Source organism: Mastigoproctus giganteus, chromosome 7, assembly GCF_048544385.1.
Source record: "Mastigoproctus giganteus isolate SK-2022 chromosome 7, ASM4854438v1, whole genome shotgun sequence".
NCBI lineage: Eukaryota > Metazoa > Arthropoda > Arachnida > Uropygi > Thelyphonidae > Mastigoproctus > Mastigoproctus giganteus.
In genome coordinates, this window is record NC_143581.1 from 16,139,850 (window position 1) to 16,160,322 (window position 20,473).

General features: G+C 36.0%; 1 protein-coding gene across 2 annotated transcripts in view; it reads left to right on the forward strand.

The window, feature by feature from the left end:
- Positions 1-20,473, forward strand: part of LOC150082577 (importin-4-like) — a 186,556-nt gene that overhangs the window by 131,953 nt on the left and 34,130 nt on the right. For both annotated transcript variants that reach the window (XR_016547194.1, XM_090377536.1), the window contains exons 19-22: positions 6,339-6,450; positions 11,414-11,547; positions 14,749-14,826; positions 19,046-19,209. Coding sequence is in view for 1 of the 2 variants with exons in the window: in XM_090377536.1 (XP_090233662.1) it covers positions 6,339-6,450; positions 11,414-11,547; positions 14,749-14,826; positions 19,046-19,209 (488 nt within the window). In the remaining variant the exon portion in view is untranslated. The remainder of the gene's footprint in view (positions 1-6,338; positions 6,451-11,413; positions 11,548-14,748; positions 14,827-19,045; positions 19,210-20,473) is intronic.

Genomic DNA, 20,473 nt, shown 5'->3' on the forward strand with positions numbered 1-20,473 from the left:
TATACTGCAGGATCATCTGGCTCAGATAACCCTTCAGGTACATCCTTAGTTTTAATTTTCTCATTTAATTCCATTTCAACAGAAATAAAAGTATGGCGGATGCCACTTATTGTGATTGCTTTGGGACACTAATAACAATAACTAAAGAAACAAGAATGCAGCTATTCAGCATTGTTTTTTGATGCAAAGGATAATATGTACATAAAAAGGTGGAAGGAGTAGAAGTTGAATCCCATGGAAGCTTGAAACTCTCCCGAAGTGGAGGGAGGGTAACCTGACCTTTTTTCTTTAGAATCACTAATTGAATTAACTAATTGAATCATGAACAGAGTCATGTCAGAAGTTCTGGCATCATAAAAAATGTTTGTAACATAGTTTCACCGGTAAACTTTTTCAAAGTTTGGAGTGCTTCTCATGTGGGCTTCCTTTACCTTTGCCTTTTTTTTCTTAATTAACAATTTATCCACTAGTCCACCAGTGATACTAAAGAAAAAAGGTCAGGTTACCCCCTCCACTTTGGGAGGGGGTTCAGGCTCCCACGGGATTAAATTTCTACTCCTGACCGATAACACCCACTGTATGTTTACCGAGTGAGCAACAATACAAATGCTGTTACACAAAGTACTTTTACCGGTAAATTTATTGAACTTTTGCATGCTTCTCGTATGGGCTTTCTTTATCTTCACCACAATTTTTTATTGTTTTGAAAAAAAGTTTAAAAATGAAGTTTGTACACTTTTTTTTCTTTTGTTTCTCACTATGCATTTTCTATAGCATGTCGAACTGTAGAGCTTCATTTGATCAGCATTCATAAGAAAATCAGAAACATCTTCAACCTTCCTGAGCAACATCGAAAGATCATTTAAAATCATAGGCCGTTTTGTTTTTGTTTTAAAATTATAAATCTTTTAAAATTATTCTTTAAATTATAAATCATCATCATCATCAGCCATTTTCAATCCACTGCAGGATGAAGGCCTCTCCAGCAACTTTCCAGTTCCTTCTGTTTTGAGCACTGGCCATCCATTTACTACCCAAAAACTCATGAATTTCATCTATCCATCTCTGCCTTTGTCTTCCAGGTTTTCTTCTAGCTCCTCTTGGGTACCATTCTGTTATTTTCTTAGTCCATCTGTCATGTCTTCGAGCTATGTGTCCTGCCCAAGACCATTTTAGTTCTTTAGTTTTGATAAGAATGTCCTTTACTTGAGTTTGCTGCCTAATTAAGGCGCCTCCATAGCCAGGTGGGAAGGAGCAGCAGTGCGTAGCACACGCTTCTTGATTAGACCGGGGTTCGAGCCCGTCACCACCAAATATGGAGGATGCGGAAAGGTCAGGGAATGACCACCGCATATCCCGGAGCAATATGGCCTTAGTTGCTAATGCTCCAAAAAATCAAATAACAAACAAACAGCTGCCTAATCCATGTGTTTCTCTTCTTATCTAATAGTCTGATTCCCAATATAATTCGTTCCATTCTTCGCTGTGTAGTTCTCAGCTTCTCTTCCATTCTTTTGGTGAGTGCCCAAGTTTCACTTCCATAAGTCATGGTGGGGAGTATACATTGGTTCATTATTTTACGTTTCAGTCAAACTGGGATATTGCTCTTCAGTATGTGACTATATTTCCTGAATGCTATCCATCCAAAATTTATTCTTCTCTTGACTTCCAGCCATTTATCATTATTACAGCTAATAACTTGTCCCAGATAAGTATATGACTCTACCTTTTCAATTACTGCTCCTTCAATCATTATTTCCCTTTCCGTGGCATACTTGTTCATCATTACTTTTGTTTTAGCCATATTCATCTTTAGTCCAAAATCCTTACTAACTGTGCATAACTGATTAAGATTTTCCTCTAATTCTTTGGGATCGTGGCTTATAACCACAATGTCATCTGCAAATCGTAAATGGTTTAGGTACTCTCCGTTCACATTGACTCCTTTCTGCAACCACTCTAATCTTCTGAAAGCTTCCTCAAGGGCAGCAGTAAACAGCTTCGGAGATATTGTGTCTCCTTGTCGAACTCCTTTCTCGATTTTAAATTTGCTACTGTCTTTGTCTAGTCTAATAAAGGAGGTAGCACTCTCATATATTTTCTTCAAAATCATAATATATGGGGTATATATGCCTTGTCTTTCCAGTGCCCGAAACATTGCCTTATGCTGTATGGAGTCATTATAAATCGCGTTGTAGCAAAACCTGCACTGATCAAAACCGCATTACACAAGGTATTACAATATTTTAATTTGTTTGCCCACTATTTTGTGAGAAGTCATCAAAAAACGAAACTGTCATGTTTCTAGAAATCCATGCAAATTATTAAAAACAAAGAAACATAAAAATAGTGAATTAGAAAAGGGTTAATGCTCTATTGTAAAAGAATTAGATTGATAGGAATACAGAATTTTTTTCCACTGAATAACAACGCTGACAACTATATGAATGGTGCGAAGCAATGGCAGTAACTGGACATACGCTGTCTTGAATATTAAGAATAAATGAGGATGTTACTTACGTTTGTACATATGCACTTCCACTGTACATGTGCAAACCATGATAAGGCAAAACGGGTTGCAAAACGGGTTCTGTTGACACTTTGGCCAAGGATAAAGCTGACCTGCTAGCATCCCATTTTTCTTCTAACTCGTGTATTAATGATCTTGGTAAAACAACTCCCACCACTCCCATGCTCCATTCAGTGCCTCCTGTGGTCGTCCATCAAAAGGATGTCAGAAGGATTTTGACGAATCTTGATGCTAAGAAAGCTCCAGGTCCTAATGGTATTTCTCCACTTGTTCTCAAAACCTGTGCTTCTGAACTTACTCCTGTTCTTTGCCACCTTTTTTCACTTTCCTATTCCAAAGGTGTTTTTCCTTCTGCTTGGAAATTTGCTCATATCCAACCAGTTCCTAAAAAGGGTGACAAATCCATCCCATCCAATTGCAATTACTTCTACTCTTTCTAAAGTAATGGAGAAATCAATTAACTACCTAGAAACTTTCCGTCTGCTCAATAATCACGAGTATGGATTCCATCAGTGTCGATCCACTGGTGATATTCTAGCTTATATTACCCATTTATGGACAAATTCAATGGAAAAGTTCGTTAAAACACAAGCAGTTGTTCTTGACATCTCAAAGGCTTTCGATCATGTTTGGCATAAAGGTCTTCTAAACAAGCTTCCATCTTATGGTCTTCCAACTGTTTTTTGTAATTGGTTATCCAGTTTTTTCTCTGATCGCTCACTGAGTGTGATAGTAGATGGCTCTCTGTCTTCTAACTTCTCCACTAATGCTGGTGTCCCTCAAGGTTCAGTTCTTTCCCCCACTCTTTTCCTCTTGTATATTAATGACCTTCCATTGACTGGAAATCCTATCCATAGTTTTGCCGATGATAGCACATTGCATTGGCGCCTCCGTAGCCAGGTGGGCAGGAGCAGCAGTGCGTAGCACACGCTTCTTGATAAGACCGAGGTTCGAGCCCATGACCACCAAATACGGAGGATGCGGAAAGATCAGGGAATGACCACCGCATATCCCGGAGCAATATGGCCTTAGTTGCTAATGCTCCTAAAAACCAAATAACAAACAAACATCTGGGGCAGTGCCCCCAAAACCTCTCTCAGGGTTCAAGATTCCATTCAGAAGAGGGCAGTTAGATTAATTAATGACTCCTCTCTAACAGTCTTTCCACTCGCTGTCTCATAGATGTACTATTTCTGTTGCATGCCTTTTCTACAGATATTTCCATGGGCACTGTTCTTCTGAATTGGCTTCTATAATTCCCCCCCTCTCTCTTTCAAAACAGTCCGAACATTTGCCCTCAGAGTGATGGTTGAGTAAGATACGAGTAAGGAGATGATTTGTCAAATTCTGCGTGAAGATTTAGTGAAAAGGAAAGTTTGCACAAAATTTGTGCTGCACAGCCTAATGAATGAGCAGAAGCAACAAAAAGTGTCTTCAGAATAGTCCACAGAGATTGTCCAGTAGGCTGACAGATTGCATGTAAAAACCAGTTTTGTTATTTAATTTCCATGTCACAGTTTTGCTTTAAACTGACAAAATCTGCAACAGAAACATATGAAATGTTAAAATATGTTTATAAAATGTTAAGTCATACCAGTGTGTTGTTTGAATGGTATAAGTGGTTCAAAGATGGACATGGGGATATTCATGAACCCAAGAAGTGGGTGTCCATCAACCTCTCAAAATGATGACAGTTGCAAAAGTTTGGGAAATTGTGGCAAGAGATTGTGTTTGACCTTCAGAATGATGGCTGATGAATTGGATATGTGTAAGGAGACAATTTGTCAAATTCTACATGAAGATTCAAGGAAAAGGAAGGTCTATGAAAAATTTGCGCTGCACAGTCTCATGGACGAGCAGAAACAACAAAGGGTGTCGTCGGGCGAAGATTTCATCCAGACCAGTCAAGACAATTCTAATTTCCTTGACTATATTTTCACTGCCGATTAGTGTTGGGTGTTTTAGTATAACTCAGAGACAATGTATCAGAGCATGTAGTGGACTTCAAAATCATCAATGTCCAAAAAAGTTTGTTTATAGAATTCCAGGATCAAGACAATGCTGATCTTCATTTTCAATAAACACTGTGTGATCTACAAGGAATTTGTACCTGAAGGGAAGAGAGCCAGTGCTGCATTCTACATACAGGTGCTTCAAAAACTACTGATGTACATTTTCTTGGTGAGTTGCAATTTAGAGAGAAAGGCAGCTGGTTCTTGTTGCCTGACAATGCCTCCACCCATTCTGCACTTGTTGGGAAAACATTTCTGATAAGACATGGCATTGTATAGATCAACAAAGCACCCTACTGTCCCAATCTAGCACCACCAGACTTCTTCCTCTTTCCCAAGGTGTGAAAACTAACCCTTAAAGGAAAGAGAAAAGTAACCACCAGAAGTCAACCCCAGGGGCTCACATCTGGTGAGTATGGGCCTGGCACACCCAGGGTCCTGAGCTGGATATCATCATTCTTCTCTTTCTTGGTGATTCCTTTCTACTTTTCTCTCTCTCTCTCTCTCTCTCTCTCTCTCTCTCTCTCTCTCTCTCTCTTAGGGTAGCTCAGGAATTTTTTTTTTGGCTGGTGCAGCATAAGCCTCAGGCTTCCTTGCACCATATAGCTAATAATAATAATAAGTGAACATCTACTTTGGATGCCATCGCTGACTCTTTTCAGAAATTTTTAGAATGGTGTAATAAGTGCATTCAGTGCATTAGTCAAAGATTACTTTGAATGAATAAAAATAAAACAAAATTTGAGCTCCTTCGCTGTGTTCTTTTTATTGTACCAGTCCAGGAACTTTATTGCCTCACCTCATATGGAGATTGCTCTAGTATGAACTTATTACTAATGGATTTTTCAAATCCAGTTTCCTAGAATTTAACAGGTTTGTGCAGGTTGCTATTATTACACAAACATTATTGAAATTTTGATGACAGTGTAGTTAATAAGGAGGATGTTTTGATTATATCCAGACCTTTATAACAAACTTATTGTGTCAAATTTCATGTAATAGTTGAAAAGATGCCTTCAAATAAGTTAATCAAGACTTCTATTTCCTTCATTTAAAGCAGAGGATCTGTCTGAAGAATATTTTTGACTTTTATTGTTAGTTTATGATGGTATTGACAATTTATTTGATCTATAAGGTTATTGAAGTTAAATATTTAGTAGAATGCTTTATTATTGAAGTTAGTGTTATTAAAAAACTAAAAAAAATTGAAATAAATATAAAAAATTACTAGAATAAAAATTATGCAAAATTCATTAGCTCTTCACTAGAAATTGCCTCATGCACCAAAGGGAGGGGAAAAATTCAGTGTGTCCAGAAAATACACCTTCCTTAATTTTAATCTTTAAAATTTCAAGCAAAATTTTATTGCTTTAAATTAGAAAATGTATGAGCCTTATCAGAGCTAATTTTCTGTCGACTGAGAAATTTATATTCAACTATCAGATTACTCTGCTCTGTATTTTTAAATTTGTGGGCCCTTTTGCCACTGTTGATGAAAATGTCTTGAACTCTTTCTTGCCCTTTGTTGGTTTGAGAATTCTACACTGACCTATATACTGAATTTGAGAGAGTGAAGTGTACAAAATGCAATAATTTCTGTTAAGTATATTGTATGTTAATAAACTATGTTGACCTTCATGCAGTATTTTTTTTTTTGTTTTGGGTTGGGGTTAATTAAGTTCAGTTTTGTGTTTAAGGGCTAATTTTTTATATAATGTATCTGTAAAAGAATTCTTGATTTGTTCCAACAGTATTTGAGCTGATTAATTTTTTCTTTTTCCACTAATTCCTTATAGGTATGGTCTTTTTGCCTCAGTATCCAATGTTCTGAAAGCAGATATGGTTCAGTATCTTCCTACAATTCTTGATCACATGTTGGATTCTCTGAAGTCAACTGATGGAGTTGTAGTTAGTAACAGCCTTCTATTATAAAGCTATCAGTTTTCAGAATAATGATTTTAAAGAAATATTCAGAAAATTTCTTAAATGTGTTTTTTCTCTTTTATATGATTAGTAATGCTTTTGATTTTAGTATTATATATTTTTTCATAATCTAATAGCAAAATACTGTATTTATTACAATATAAGGTAGCCTTTATTTTTAGTGCTCAAATTTCAGTTGCCTTAGACCCCTATTTATTTGCCTATAAGACAACTTTTTCTTATCATAAATTTGGTGCTGGATTTTCAGGGAATGTTTTATGAAGTTATGAAGAATTCTTTGAGACATCCTCCACCCACTTAGTGCTATACATAACCTGGAGGTCATAATTGAATATGGCTCATTGAAATAATAATTAGCAAGGGCACATGATGCAAGAAAGCAAGCTTATATAGCATCAGCCGGGAAGAAGGAAAAAAAAAAAAAAAAAAGCACAGATCCTTCTCGTTTATCCATCCATTCACTCCAAATGTTTGTCCAGTTCTGCCTTGAATCTCTTTAATCTATCAACTTCCACAATGACAGATGGAAGTTTGTTCCACCAATCAACCACCCGCTGGCTAAAGGCAAACTTCTGCACATCTATCCTACAACTGTCTTTGCTCGATTTGAATTTATGCCCTCTCAGGCAATTATTCTGAGCAAGAGGAAGAATCCCATCAGCATTTAGCATGCTCAAACCATTCAAGGCTTTATACACCTCAATCAGATCACCTCGCAGGTGCCTAGTCTCCAGACCCTGCAATTTGCAAAACTTAAGCCTCTCTTCATAAGAGCAACCCTTTGTTCCATTCACTAATCTTGTTGCCCTTCTCTGTACTCGTTCCAACAGCTGTACATCCTTCTTAAAATGAGGCCTCCAGACCTGTATACAGTACTCAAGGTGTGGCCTGACCATTGCCTTATACAAGGGGATAATCACTGCCTTACCTCTGCTAGAAAAATTCCTGTATATCATTGACAAGACACTATGAGCTACTCTTGCAGACCATCTGCACTGCTCAGAAAACTTCATATCTGCCTGCACAATTACCCCCAGGTCCTTTTTGTTCTCTACCACTGTCAGTGTAGTACCACAGAGTTGATACGTTACTCTGGGGTTACTGCTTCCCATATGTAGTACTTTACATTTGTCAATGTTAAACTTCATATGCCACCTCTCAGCCCATCTGCTCAACTTTTCTAGATCCTATTGCAGCACCGTAGTGTCCTTAACAACCCTGCCAACCTTTATATCGTCTGCAAACTTGGACATTAAGCCTGACATACCATCATCAATATCATTGATGAATACAGAAAACGACAATGGACCCAACACTGAACCCTGGGGGGACTTCACTAATAACATTAGTCCATGAAGAGCAGTGTTCATTGATTGCCACCCTGTCTTCTCCCACTCAACCATCCCTTTATCCATAGCAGCAATTTGCCTCCAGTGCCACACTCCTCTAATTTGTTCAGCAGTCTTCCATGTGCAACAGTATCAAAAGCCTTTCTAAGATCCAAATATATGATATCAAAGTTATTCTTTGCATCCAGTTCCTTTGTGACTACATCATAGTATCCAATCAAATTGGTCAGACAAGACTTCCCCTTAACAAACCCATGCTGTGTCCGAGCTATAACTGAAGTCTTGTCTAGATGATCCTGCAATGCTTCTTTAATCAGTGCCTCCATTAATTTCCATGGAACAGAAGTTAAACTAACAGGTCTGTAATTACCTGTGTCTCCCCTTGATTCTCCTTTGTGGATTGGGGTCACATTTTCACATCTCCAGTAAATGGATACTTCCTTTGCTGCCTCCTTTAATATAACTGGATAGATTCCATCCACTCCAGGTGCCTTTCTTGTTTATCTTCAATAATCTCTGCATAATTACACAATTTCTGTGGATTATGCATAATTGCATAATTTTCTGTGGATTTTTTGGTAATCTAATGGAAAGATATAATTGAAAAAGTGGCTGATGCAGGGGGGGAGGGGGTAACCACATAGTATAAGGCAATGCATAACTTTAGCTTTAGTTTTGATAACATTGGTTTGATTCCATTCACTTCCATTTCTTACAGGACGTCTGTTGGTGTATGATCGCTAAATTTTCCCTGTGACTTGACAGAAATTTGTTCACAGATTTCACCATCACTTCTCTTCTGAAATGCCCAACATCACAACATCATTTCTTCTCTACTTTTCCTGTGAATAGTAGAAATAATATTGCATTGTGAATTGTTTGCAATCAAAACCAACAGTGGATGAATACAGTGTGTTTTGTAAATAGCATACATTGATGCTCCATTTCCTAAATTGCTTTGATGCTTACTCAAAATGCTGCTGGTTTTGTTTGCATACATGTCCTCTAGCAGTGTTCAGTGTGCTGAACATGCTGTCAAACTCACTGCTTTGTCTATTAACCCTTCTGCAAGTACACATGTATGTATACATTTCAAAGTTATTTCATATAATGTGTCCAGTTTGTGTATTTAATTGGCTAGAAATTTTCAAATAGGTGTTGAGATGTGTTTTCAATAATTATACAGTAAATCCTCGCTAATCTAGTTACAATTAATCCGGATCGAAATATGAAAATTCTGTTCACAGTTGAGTACTTTGAAAGACACACAGGATTTAGGAAGGCAGATGAGTAACTCTCACTGCACGCTGATTGACTGTACAGAGAGAGATAGAACATACATTACATTGTCTTGAGTGTTCTCCAATATTGTTGTTGACTCTGAGTCAGATGGATGCTATTATATCGCTTCATTTGCATACTTTTTACATAAGTTAACATATTTTATGTAATTATGGGTTCTAAAGAATTAAAAAGGGAAATAAAAAGAAAACACTTTACTTTATCATTAACTTGAAAATGGTGTTCCTGGGAAAAAAAATTGCTGAAGAATTTGGTATTGGCCAACAGGCTATGGCAGATATTAAAAAACAAAGAGAATCTATAAAGACATTTCCTTTAAAATTCAATGTGGGGAGTGATAAAAGCAGTGTATTAAATAGAGATACATTAAAAAAGCCAAAAGAAGTGTTGCTGGAAGAAGCTATATTTAAGTAGTATTCACAACAATGATCAAGTTGCATTGGTGTGCGATGCCAGTGCCACCTGATAGTGTATCAAAAGACAATTAAAAACATAAAAATTGTCTTTTTATAGTTTTTAAATAAAGGCTGTACAGTGATTTCGTTTGATTTATTTTAATCAGCACTACCTATATCATTAAATTTTCCATTTATTTATGGTCTAATTTTTTTTTTCAATTCCTACTATTAGTTCACACTCTCCCTATATATATTTATATATCTTGTTCAAATTTTCAATCGTTAATAAAATACTTTTTATTCATCCACTCAAGTTCAAATAAATTTTTTTAAACTTGTAGTGGATGACACTTGATGTTAATACAGTTTTTTCAAATATTAATTCATTAATTAAATTTAATTAATTAATTTTAGTTTTATATGGGAGAAAAAAATTTCTCTTATATAAGATATTTAGCAGGATATAAATTTAGGAATAAATACCGTCAGTGGCGAAGTGTGTAGATCGCTGGAAAAAAATTTCTTTTTCAGATTCTTTTTTCATTCTGGGTTCTAGTCTGAGTCACGGAGGGAACAAAATGGAAAATGAAACATCTGAATAAAAATAATAGTCCAACACCATATATAGAAAGGAAAATGGAAAATTGCAAGGAAATTCACTTTCTATTTTGCCACTTAATATTGTGATTCTGTCATATGTATATACATATTTATATTAATTGTAATTATTTAATAAAAAGTAACTAAAATAAAATTTTTCTTTGTTGACCTAAGTAGGAATTGACTTTAAAAAATTTTTTTTTATATTACTTTTTTTTTTTTTTTTTTTTTTATATTACTTTTTTTTTTTTTTTTTTTTTTAGGGCTATCTTTTGCTTCACTAATTCGGATTCTTGCATAATCCAGATGACCTCTCTCCCCAATTACTCTGGATTAATGAGGGTTTACTGTATATGCAATTTATAATAGTTGGTGATAAGGAAATAGTTAGAAAATTAGAAGTAAGAACTTATCTGTTAGCAGTTGTCTGATTTGGGTATATAAAAGCCAAAATTGACGTGAAATTCTCTGTATAAGCCAATGAAACTGAATCGTGTAATGTGAGCAGAGGATATTACCACAATTGGGTGGAGGGGACAAAGAATTTATATTTTCACAATCAATTTTTTTCTGGGATTTTTTTTTTTCTGATTTGAATTTTAACAAAAATTTCACTCCACCATTGGAAAAATCAAAATAAGAACAATATTAAAAAAGTTTTATGTACAAAGAGTTCATTTTTACAAAACTTACAAATTCCACAAAGAAACTTGCTCCACAGATCCCAGTCTGTTGAAACTCTACCTGTAGTCCACCTGCATTGGAAAATTTGTTGTTGCAGGTTAACACTCATTTTCAGGAACTCATTTGTATGAGCCCATGTGCCTTTTGTGAACTCACTCATGAAAGAATTAATTTGTTTTGTTTTCAGTGCAACTCTGGTTGCTGAATGATCACTGTTTTCCCTGTGATTTGACAGAAATTAACTCAGATTTTATAGCATTCTTTTCCAAAACACTTGACATAATTTTTCCTTACTTTTCTCATGAATAGTAGGGAAGATACTGCATTGTGAATTGTATGCAAAAAAAAAAAAAAAAAAAAAAAAAAAAAGGCAATACAAAAAGAGAAGTGGAACAGTATAGTGTAGTTCTTAAATAGCATATGCTGATGCTCCATTCCCTGAATTTCCTTGATTCTAACCCAAAAGTTGGCTAGTTTTATTCGCATACAGTTCAGCAGTGCACTAATTTGGACTTGCTACAGTTTTAGCAGAAAGATTTTGTAAATAAATTTTTTCAAAAATAATTTGCTAATAGATTATTTTTATTGAATTAGCCACACTTTATTGAAGAAGAGAATGGAGCATTTACTGTGTTTGAAGATTTAGAAGAAGAAGCCGAAGATGTGGAGGAAGATATTGGTGATCAAGAACAGGAAGAAACTGATGATGATGATGATGATATTACAGGGTAGGTATTCTGCATGTGGCCAATCTTTCCATAACTAATTTTGCTCTTTTTTTCCCATTTTGTGATAAATTTGAAAATGTATTTGCTTGTGGTAGTTTATAAATTTTTGTTTTTCAATATGATAAGCATATATTCCATGGAAAATTCCAAAGGGGGGGAAAAACATTGACATTTTGCAAAATCAGGCATTGACATGTAGTTATAAATTATGTCAAAGTGTGTGTGCGTGTGCACACATGTGCAGTGCATATAAGTATTACACTGTGAATAGACTGACAGAAATGTGGGTAAGAATTGTTATTGAGGTAAATATCATTGATGGATAAAATAAAAAGGAAAAACATAATTGAAATACTAAATCATTTTATTCAGATTGATTTGGTTCCATGTGATGGAATGTTATTTTCTATATGAAACTGAGCTGTATTGAAATAAGCAATAAATGGCGTATTGTGCAAAATAGTCAAATTTAGCTCAATTTACATGTATTTAGGAATTACCAAACCATTTAATTATCAAGATTTCATTTTGGCAGTTTAACCTTTTTATAATGTTCTGACTACATCATTTTGGCATATAAATAAAAAAAAAATCTTTATTTATGCATGCACATTCCACAAAGTGCTGTGTTTGTGGGATTTAGATTATTGTAATGCAAGTTTTGGTGGCCTTGTTAGTATTCACAGATTAGGCTGTGGAATATTCCAATTTATTTCTCATTTTTGGCACCTCTGTAGCCAGGTGGGAAGGAGCAGCAGTGCATAGCACACGCTTCTTGATTAGACCGGGGTTCGAGCCCGTCACCACCAAATACGGAGGATGCGGAAAGGTCAAGGTCATTAATATTCATCACCGCATATCCCGGAGCAATATGGCCTTAGTTGCTAATGCTCCTAAAAAAAAAAAAAAAAAACCAAAAAATAACAAAATTTCTCATTTTAATTTTGTATTGCAGTACATTTTAAAGATGAGTTTTATGTGTTTGAGCTACAGAGTTGGAAAGCATTGTTTACAGAGGGGAGAATCATGTAGGAAAGCATTGTTTCCATCACTTGATATGTGATCAGATTAGAAATTGTAAACATTAATATTCATATATATTATACACATTCAATTGCATGTATCTTAGAATCACATTTGGCCAAAGTGATTGCTGTCAGGAATGATGTGGAGTATGCATGTCTATAACTTATTTTGTTTTATTATGCTGTTTAAAACCAATAGCAGCTTTCTTTTTTTACAACTCCTAATTCATTCATATTCGTAAGCATACTACTGGTCCATAAACTTCTTGTGGTTGACTTGCTATAAAACAGTCTTGATTTTTCCAGCTGGGGAGTTTCCTGATAAGTTAGTTGTGGTTCACATCTGCCAATTGTTGATTTGCAGAAACTCACCATAGGTATTATAACCCTGTTACCATCATGATCACCATTATACCCTGTTGTTGCCAAGGTCCAGGTTTGAATTCTGGCAGTAATGCAAGGAATGCATAGAGGCATTTTCAGGTAAGGATGAGCTAGCCAGTCTTAAGCAGAAATGTAGGGTTCTCCCAGGATTTTCCCTGGAGTTGTTAATCTTTCAAACACAAATTAGCCTAAGAGCAGTAATATTCAACTGGTAACACACATGCACATAGGGATATGCAAAGTCCTTTTGAGAGCAGGGTTCATACTTCCACACAATCTGCTTTGTTGAAAAATTATCTCTAAATTTTTTTATATACTTACTTATCCATTGTCATTCCAGCTTCTTTCTAGGTCAATAAGGTCCATTTAACTCTGTCTTCCGACTATTCCTCTCTCTCTCTCTCTCTCTCTCTCTCTCTCTCTCTCTCCCCAGCTCCTTTGAACTAGTGCCTCTTGACTTCACATCACTTAACTTCCTTTCAAATTTGTGTTCATGTGCCCAAGTTAATATTTTGTTATCATGGACCACCCTTTTTGCTCCCCTCACTAATCTCATTGCTCTTCTCTGCACCCATTCCAACTGATCCAGCCTCATTCCTAAAATGAGGCTTCCAGACCTGTATGCAGTACTCAAGACAGGACCTAACCATTGCCTTACACAACAGGATAATCACATTCTTATCTCTGTTAGCAAATTCCTATATATCATTGACAAAACCCCATGAGCTATCCTGGCTGCCTATTTGCACTGTTCTGAAAACTTCATATCTGACTACATAATAACCCACAGATCTTTTTAATTTGACACTACCACAAATTTGGTACATTAATCTGGGATTATTGATATCCATATGCAGTACCTTGCATTTGTCAATGTTAAACTTCAGTTGCCACTTCTCAGCCCATCTGCTTAATTTTACCAGATTTTGTTGCAGTAGCTTACCCTGATTACTGTCATTAACCATCCTGCCAACTTTTATATCATCTGCAAACTTAGACATTATGCTTGATATGCCTTTGTCAATATCATTAATATATACAGAAAACAAAGGGCCCAGCACTGAACCTTGGGAGCTTCCACAAGGAGCAGTGAACTTTGTCTTCTTCCACTCAATCATCTTTTTATCCATAGCAGTAACCTTCCCTTAATGCCACACTGCTTCAATTTGTACAAGAGTATCAAAAGCTTTACTGTAATCTGACAATATATCTGTTTTTTTTTACCTTTTAACTATTAAATTTTATTTCTGGTTTATTATTTAATTTATTGGTGGTTTTCTGATTTTCTCCTCATAGTTTTAGATGTGAGAAAAGATACTTTTTTTCCACTGCAATCAGATACAGGTTTAACCCGGTTGCTTCTGTTTCATTGCAAGTGCTTTCATATTTGATGATTAGTGCAACATATTACAACTAGTGAGGAGCAAATTTCCTACAATAATATGTGACAAGGATTGTTAAGCAGCATTCAGTAACAGTCATTTAATTTTTGAATTGCAAGCTTGTAACCACAATATGCAGGATAAGTTTTGAATTTAAACTTGATTCAGCATTAAAAAAAAAAAAAAAAAAAAACTGTAAACACCTTTTGAACATTGAAATACATGGTTAGTGATATGTTGTTATTCACCATCTTTTTTTGCATTTTCTCTAAAGTCTTTCAAAGCACATCATTGTGATCTCAAAGTAAATGAAAGTTGCTTTGACATAAAAAGATATATACTTATTTATGGTGATTAAGGGAAAGGAGTACAGTTTTTTTTTTTTTAGTATATTATTTTTTTCCTTCTAGGTATAGTGTGGAAAACTCTTATTTGGAAGAAAAGGAAGATACCTGTCGTGCTTTAAAGGAAATAGCAGCAAATGTAGGGTATGCATATATTACATACAAGATAAAGCCTATTTTTTCTTATTTCCGTAAGTTATATTTATCTATGGTTCTGAAGACTATTTACACAACTAAGTATTTTCAACGTTGTGTTAATAACGTTATTTCAGGAAACATGGTAGAAGACTACAGACTATGTTTAATCAACAAAGTTGAGTGCTAAAGATTGATATATTTCTTTCAAAACAGTGTTTTCTTTGTATGAGTTAGTTTAGTAGCTAACTTGCACTTGCTATTAGAATGTGCAATGAACACAGGTCCACAAAAAATTTTCTTGGGGCAGTGAAACAAAAATTTATAAAAGGCATCTTGCAAAGTTTCAAAAAATATATTTATTATTAGGGCTCAACATATACCAAATATTTATATGTCGGTAAATTTGTAAAGTTTAAATTATGTTATTAACACTTCCCTACCTAAAAAAAAAAAAAAAAAAAAAAGTACTTCCCTAAATAAAAGTTATTTGTAACTTTTATTTACAGAAAAACTAATAATATGTGCTAAAACATTTAACCTTTATGACAGCCTCTATAGTCTCTGTGGAATATTCTGTGCCGCTTATTTTGGGGGAGGGGAATGATGCATCCCAGGTGGTAGATGACTTTCATCAACCGGTGAAATACCACCACTTTGCTTATTGGAGGCTTGAAGTGGTGAAACCCATGTTTAGTCTCTTGAGCAAAGTTTCCGGCATCCCCCCCCCCACCATACTTCTCCTTCAACCCATGCATGGTACTAAGTACTATAGGTTTTGATACCTTTCGTATTTGGGGTTTTCATAAAAAAAAAAAAAAAAAAAGTGTTCACTGATATTTTCTGGTATTTGGCCTTCAAAGTGGTGACCATTTAGCTGTTTTTTGGACATTCTCTCCTCTCACACACACACACACACACACACACACACACACACCTGATGATCCAATTCATCTTATAGTTTCTTTGTAGAATTGAGATCAGGCTTTGGGTTGGCTAGTCCATCACAACACGAACAGTATGACATGGGGCATTGTTCTGCTGGTACAGGTATGGGCGTTCCCTGATTGTGCTGCCACAACATAAGTAACGCATTATTGTCCAGGACAACTAGATAGACATGAGCATTCATGGTTTTGTCCAAAGCAACCAATAGTCCCATGAAAAGCACCCCAGACCATTATGCTGCTTCTTCCAAACTTCATTGTCAGGAGAAATACAGTCTGACAGGTAGTTTTCTCTGGGCATTTGCTGGACTGAGGCATGACTGTCAGACTGGTAGGTTGTGTGTTGTGATTTGTCACTCCAAAACACAGCTTTCTATTGGTCTGCGGTCCATTGGTGGGCCTTACATCAAGCTCAATGCCTGGCTTTTGTCAGGGTGATTAGTGGCTTGTGGATGGCTAAACAACCATGGGAAGCCTTATCATACACCACACTGTACAGGTGCTGTCATGTGTCCAGTTGTCTTGCTTGAGGGTCTGTGTGTGTTGCGACAATATTGACCTGCATTCTGAGTGGACAATTCTTTGCAGGGTTCTGTCAGCTTTAGAAGTTTCCTGGATCTTGTCATGACAATTTCAGTACCATTCTGCTTCAGTTTTGCAGATCACATTCCTAGTTATTGACTTAGAGATATTTCACCAGGGACATTGCTCTTAATGTTGTGTGCAGTCCAATTGTGTACATGGCAACCTATCATTAGCATTAGTAGTGGCATATAATGCAAGAAAGAAAGCTTATACAGCATCAGCCAAAAAAACCAAAAGTTTGGTTTTTTTTTGGTGAATAAGCTTTTTTGTTATGTTTTTTTGGGGGGGACCTCTGCTGAATCCAAGTATGTTCTCATAATTGTGGCTGAGGGTTTTCTCACTTCCTTTGCTGCCTCTCTTAATATAATTGGATGGATCCATCCACCCCAGGTACCTTTCTTATGTTTTACTTCAACGATTTCTCTTCCACTTTCCTCTCAGTTATTACAAAATCATTTATCTCCCTGTTAAAGTTTCATAAACTTCTAGCCTCCACTTCCTTAGAGTATTCCTCATGTGTGAATGCTGATGCAAAATACTCATTCAGTTTGTCAGCTACCTGAGCAGGATCATCAACAGTCAAACCATTGATATCAAGTGGACAAATCTTATTCATCTTCTTCCTTCTAGAGTTTACATAAGTAAAGAAGTCTTTGCTATTTTTCTTTGCATCCTTTGCCAAAGATTTCTCCTAATCTGCCTTCATTTGCCTATCCTCCTTTGTAATTTGATTACAGATTAGCTTATATCTACCATAGGCTTCTGTGTCACCTGACAATTTACATGCATCCCATCATTCTGCACTGGAAGTCTATCACAGCACCTTCCATTCACTGTTGGACTGCTGTCTCCTCGAAGGTCTCTGAGCATACTTATAGTTGTCCTACAGATATTTCATTCTTGGGCAGGGCATAAACAACTATCCATGTAGGGATGTTTGGATATTAATGGTGGCGTAGTGTATATTATTGTAAAAAAGCAATTTGCATGGTTTAATTTCAGTTTTTGAATTTCTGGTTGGGGTATGTCTCTCCCCTCTGAATAAATATGCATAGTGATTAGGTAAATTTAACTCACATTAATACATTAAATTCAAGATCGATATCAAATAATACAGAAAGTGGTATTTCTCTGGTGTGGTTGTATTGGGGGAGGGGAGGAACAGGAAACGTTTCTCAAACACAGGATTACAATCCTTTGATTGATCAAAATATAAGACCTCTAAATTAACATTTGCTGAATAATCAGTTCAGCATCAAAAATTATTATACTGATATACATGTACGTAATTGATAATCATTAGCATTAGTAGAGGCATGATGCAAGAAAACAAGCTTATGCAGCATCAGCCAAAAAAAAAAAAAAAAAAAAAAAAAAAAAACTCTCCCATTTCACCCTCCTTTCATTCCAAATACCTGTACAACTCAGCCTTAAATTTATTTAGGCTATCAACTTCCACAACAAAAAATGGAAGTCTGTTCTACCAATCAACTACCCGCAAGCTAAAGGCAAACTTCCACACATCTGTCCTACAACTGTCTTTCCTCAATTTGAATTTATACCCTCTCAGGTGATTATTCTGAGCAAGAGGAAGAATCCTATCAACACTGAGCATGCTGAAACCATTCAAGGCTTTATACACCTCAATCAGATCATCTCGCAGGTGCCTAGTCTCCAGACACTGTAATTTGCAAAACTTAAGCCTTTCTTCATAGGAGCAACCCTTTATTCCATTCACTAATCTTGTTGGCCTTCTCTATACTCGTTCCAACAGCTCTACAACCTTCTTAAATGGGGCCTCCAGACTGTATACAGTACTCAAAGTGTGGCCTGACCATTGCCTTATACAAGGGGATAATCATCTCCTCATCCCTGCTAGAAAAATTCCTGTATATCATTGACAAGACACTCTTGCAGACCATCTTCACTGCTCAGAAAACTTCATATCTGCCTGCACAATTACCCCCAGGTCCTTTTCATTCTCTACCACTGTCAGTGTAGTACCACAGAGTTGATATGTTACTCTGGGGTTACTGCTTCCCATATGTAGCACTTTACATTTATCAATGTTAAACTTCATTTGCTACCTCTCAGCCCATTTGCTCAACTTTTATAGATCCTGTTGTAGCAGCATACTGTTATTAGTGTCCTTAACAACCCTGCCAACCTTCATATCATCTGCAAACTTGGACATTAAGCCTGATATACCATCAATTCTTTTATCTCTGTCAAGTAATCCTTTAATCTCTGTCAAGTTTCAGGTACATTATGCCTTAAGTAGAATTTCCAGTTTAATTTTATTAGTAATAATAAAAATTGGCCTGGTTCATTTATAAAGGTATAATAATAACTGATATTTGTCATTAGATTCTGTATAGTTATCAACTGCATTTTAACATGAAGTCTGCATTATAAATTTAATTTTGTTATTTGCTTATATCTCCCTCTATCTGCTACCCCACCCTCCAAGCATTAGGAGACACTTCTTGTTGTAGGAACTAAAGAATGGAAGAAAATTGGAGAATCAAACTAATAAATTTAAATATTGCTTTTACTTTTTAAGTTTTTTTATTATTCTTTTATATCTACTTTGTTATTACTGTAGAGAACACAAAATAAAGCTTTCATTGAAAAATTACATTCTATAACCTTTATTTTAATACTTCATTAATTAAAATCTGTTGTTAATTTTAAAGCACTGCATTTTTGCCGTATATGGAGAAATGTTTTGAAGAGGTGAAAAAGTTGACAGAACATCCAGCAGTAGAAGTAAGAACTGCTGCTATTGCTGCCATGGGGCAATTTTGTATTTCCTTGTATACTGTTGCCAAAGAGTCAGGAGCTTCAGAACATAAAAATGGTAAGTGCAGCATGTGCACATTTTTGTGTTGTAGTATAAAAATTCACTTCCTTAAAAATAGTTAGCATTAGTAGAGGCATATGATGCAAGAAAGCAAGCTTATGCAGCATTAGCCAAAAAAAAAAAAAAAAAAAACTCTCCCGTTCAATCTATATACCTGTCCAGCTCAGCCTTAAATTTATTTAGGTTATCAACTTCCACAACAAAGGATGGAAGTCTGTTCCACCAACCAACCAACTACCCGCTGGCTAAAGGAAAACTTCCGCACATCTATCCTATATCTGTCTTTCCTCAATTTGAATTTATGCCCTCTCAGGTGATTATTCTGAGCAAGAGGAAGAATCCCATCAGCATTGAGCATGCTCAAACCATTCAAGGCTTTATACACCTCAACCAGATCACCTTGCAGGTGCCTAGTTTCCAGACACTGTAATTTGCAAAACGTAAGCCTTTCTTCGTAAGAGCAACCCTTTGTTCCATTCACTAATCTTGTTGCCCTTCTCTGTACTCGTTTCAACAGCTCTACATCGTTCTTAAAATGAGGCCTCCAGACCTGTATACAGTACTCAAGGTGTAGCCTGACCATTGCCTTATACAAGGGGATAATCACCTCCTTATTCCTGCTAGAAAAATTCCTGTATATCATTGTCAAGACACCATGAGCTACTCTTGCAGACCGTCTGAACTGCTAAGAAAACTTCATATCTGCCTGCACAATTATCCCCAGGTCCTTTTCGTTCTCTACCACTGTCAGTATAGTACCACAGAGTTGATACGTTGCTCTGGGGTTGCTGTTTCCCATATGTAGTACTTTACATTTGTCAATGCTAAACTGCTTTTGCCACCTCTCAGCCCATATGCTCAACTTTTCTAGATCCTGTTGTAGCAGCGTACTGTCATTAGTGTCTTTAACAACCCTTCCAACCTTCGTATCATCTGTAAACTTGGACATTAAGCCTAATATACCATCATCAGTATCATTAATGAATACAGAAAACAACAATGGACCCAACACCTGAACCCCGAGGGACTCCACTAATAACATTGGTCCATGATGAGCAGTGTCCATTGATTACCACTCTCTGTCTTCGCCCATTCAACCATACCTTTATCCATAGCAGCAATTTGCCTCCAATGCCACACTTCTCCAATTTGTTCAGCAGTCTTCCATGTGCAACAGTATCAAAAGCCTTTCTAAGATCCAAATATATGATATCAAAGTTATTCCCTGCTTCCAGTTCCTTTGTGACCACATCATAGTATC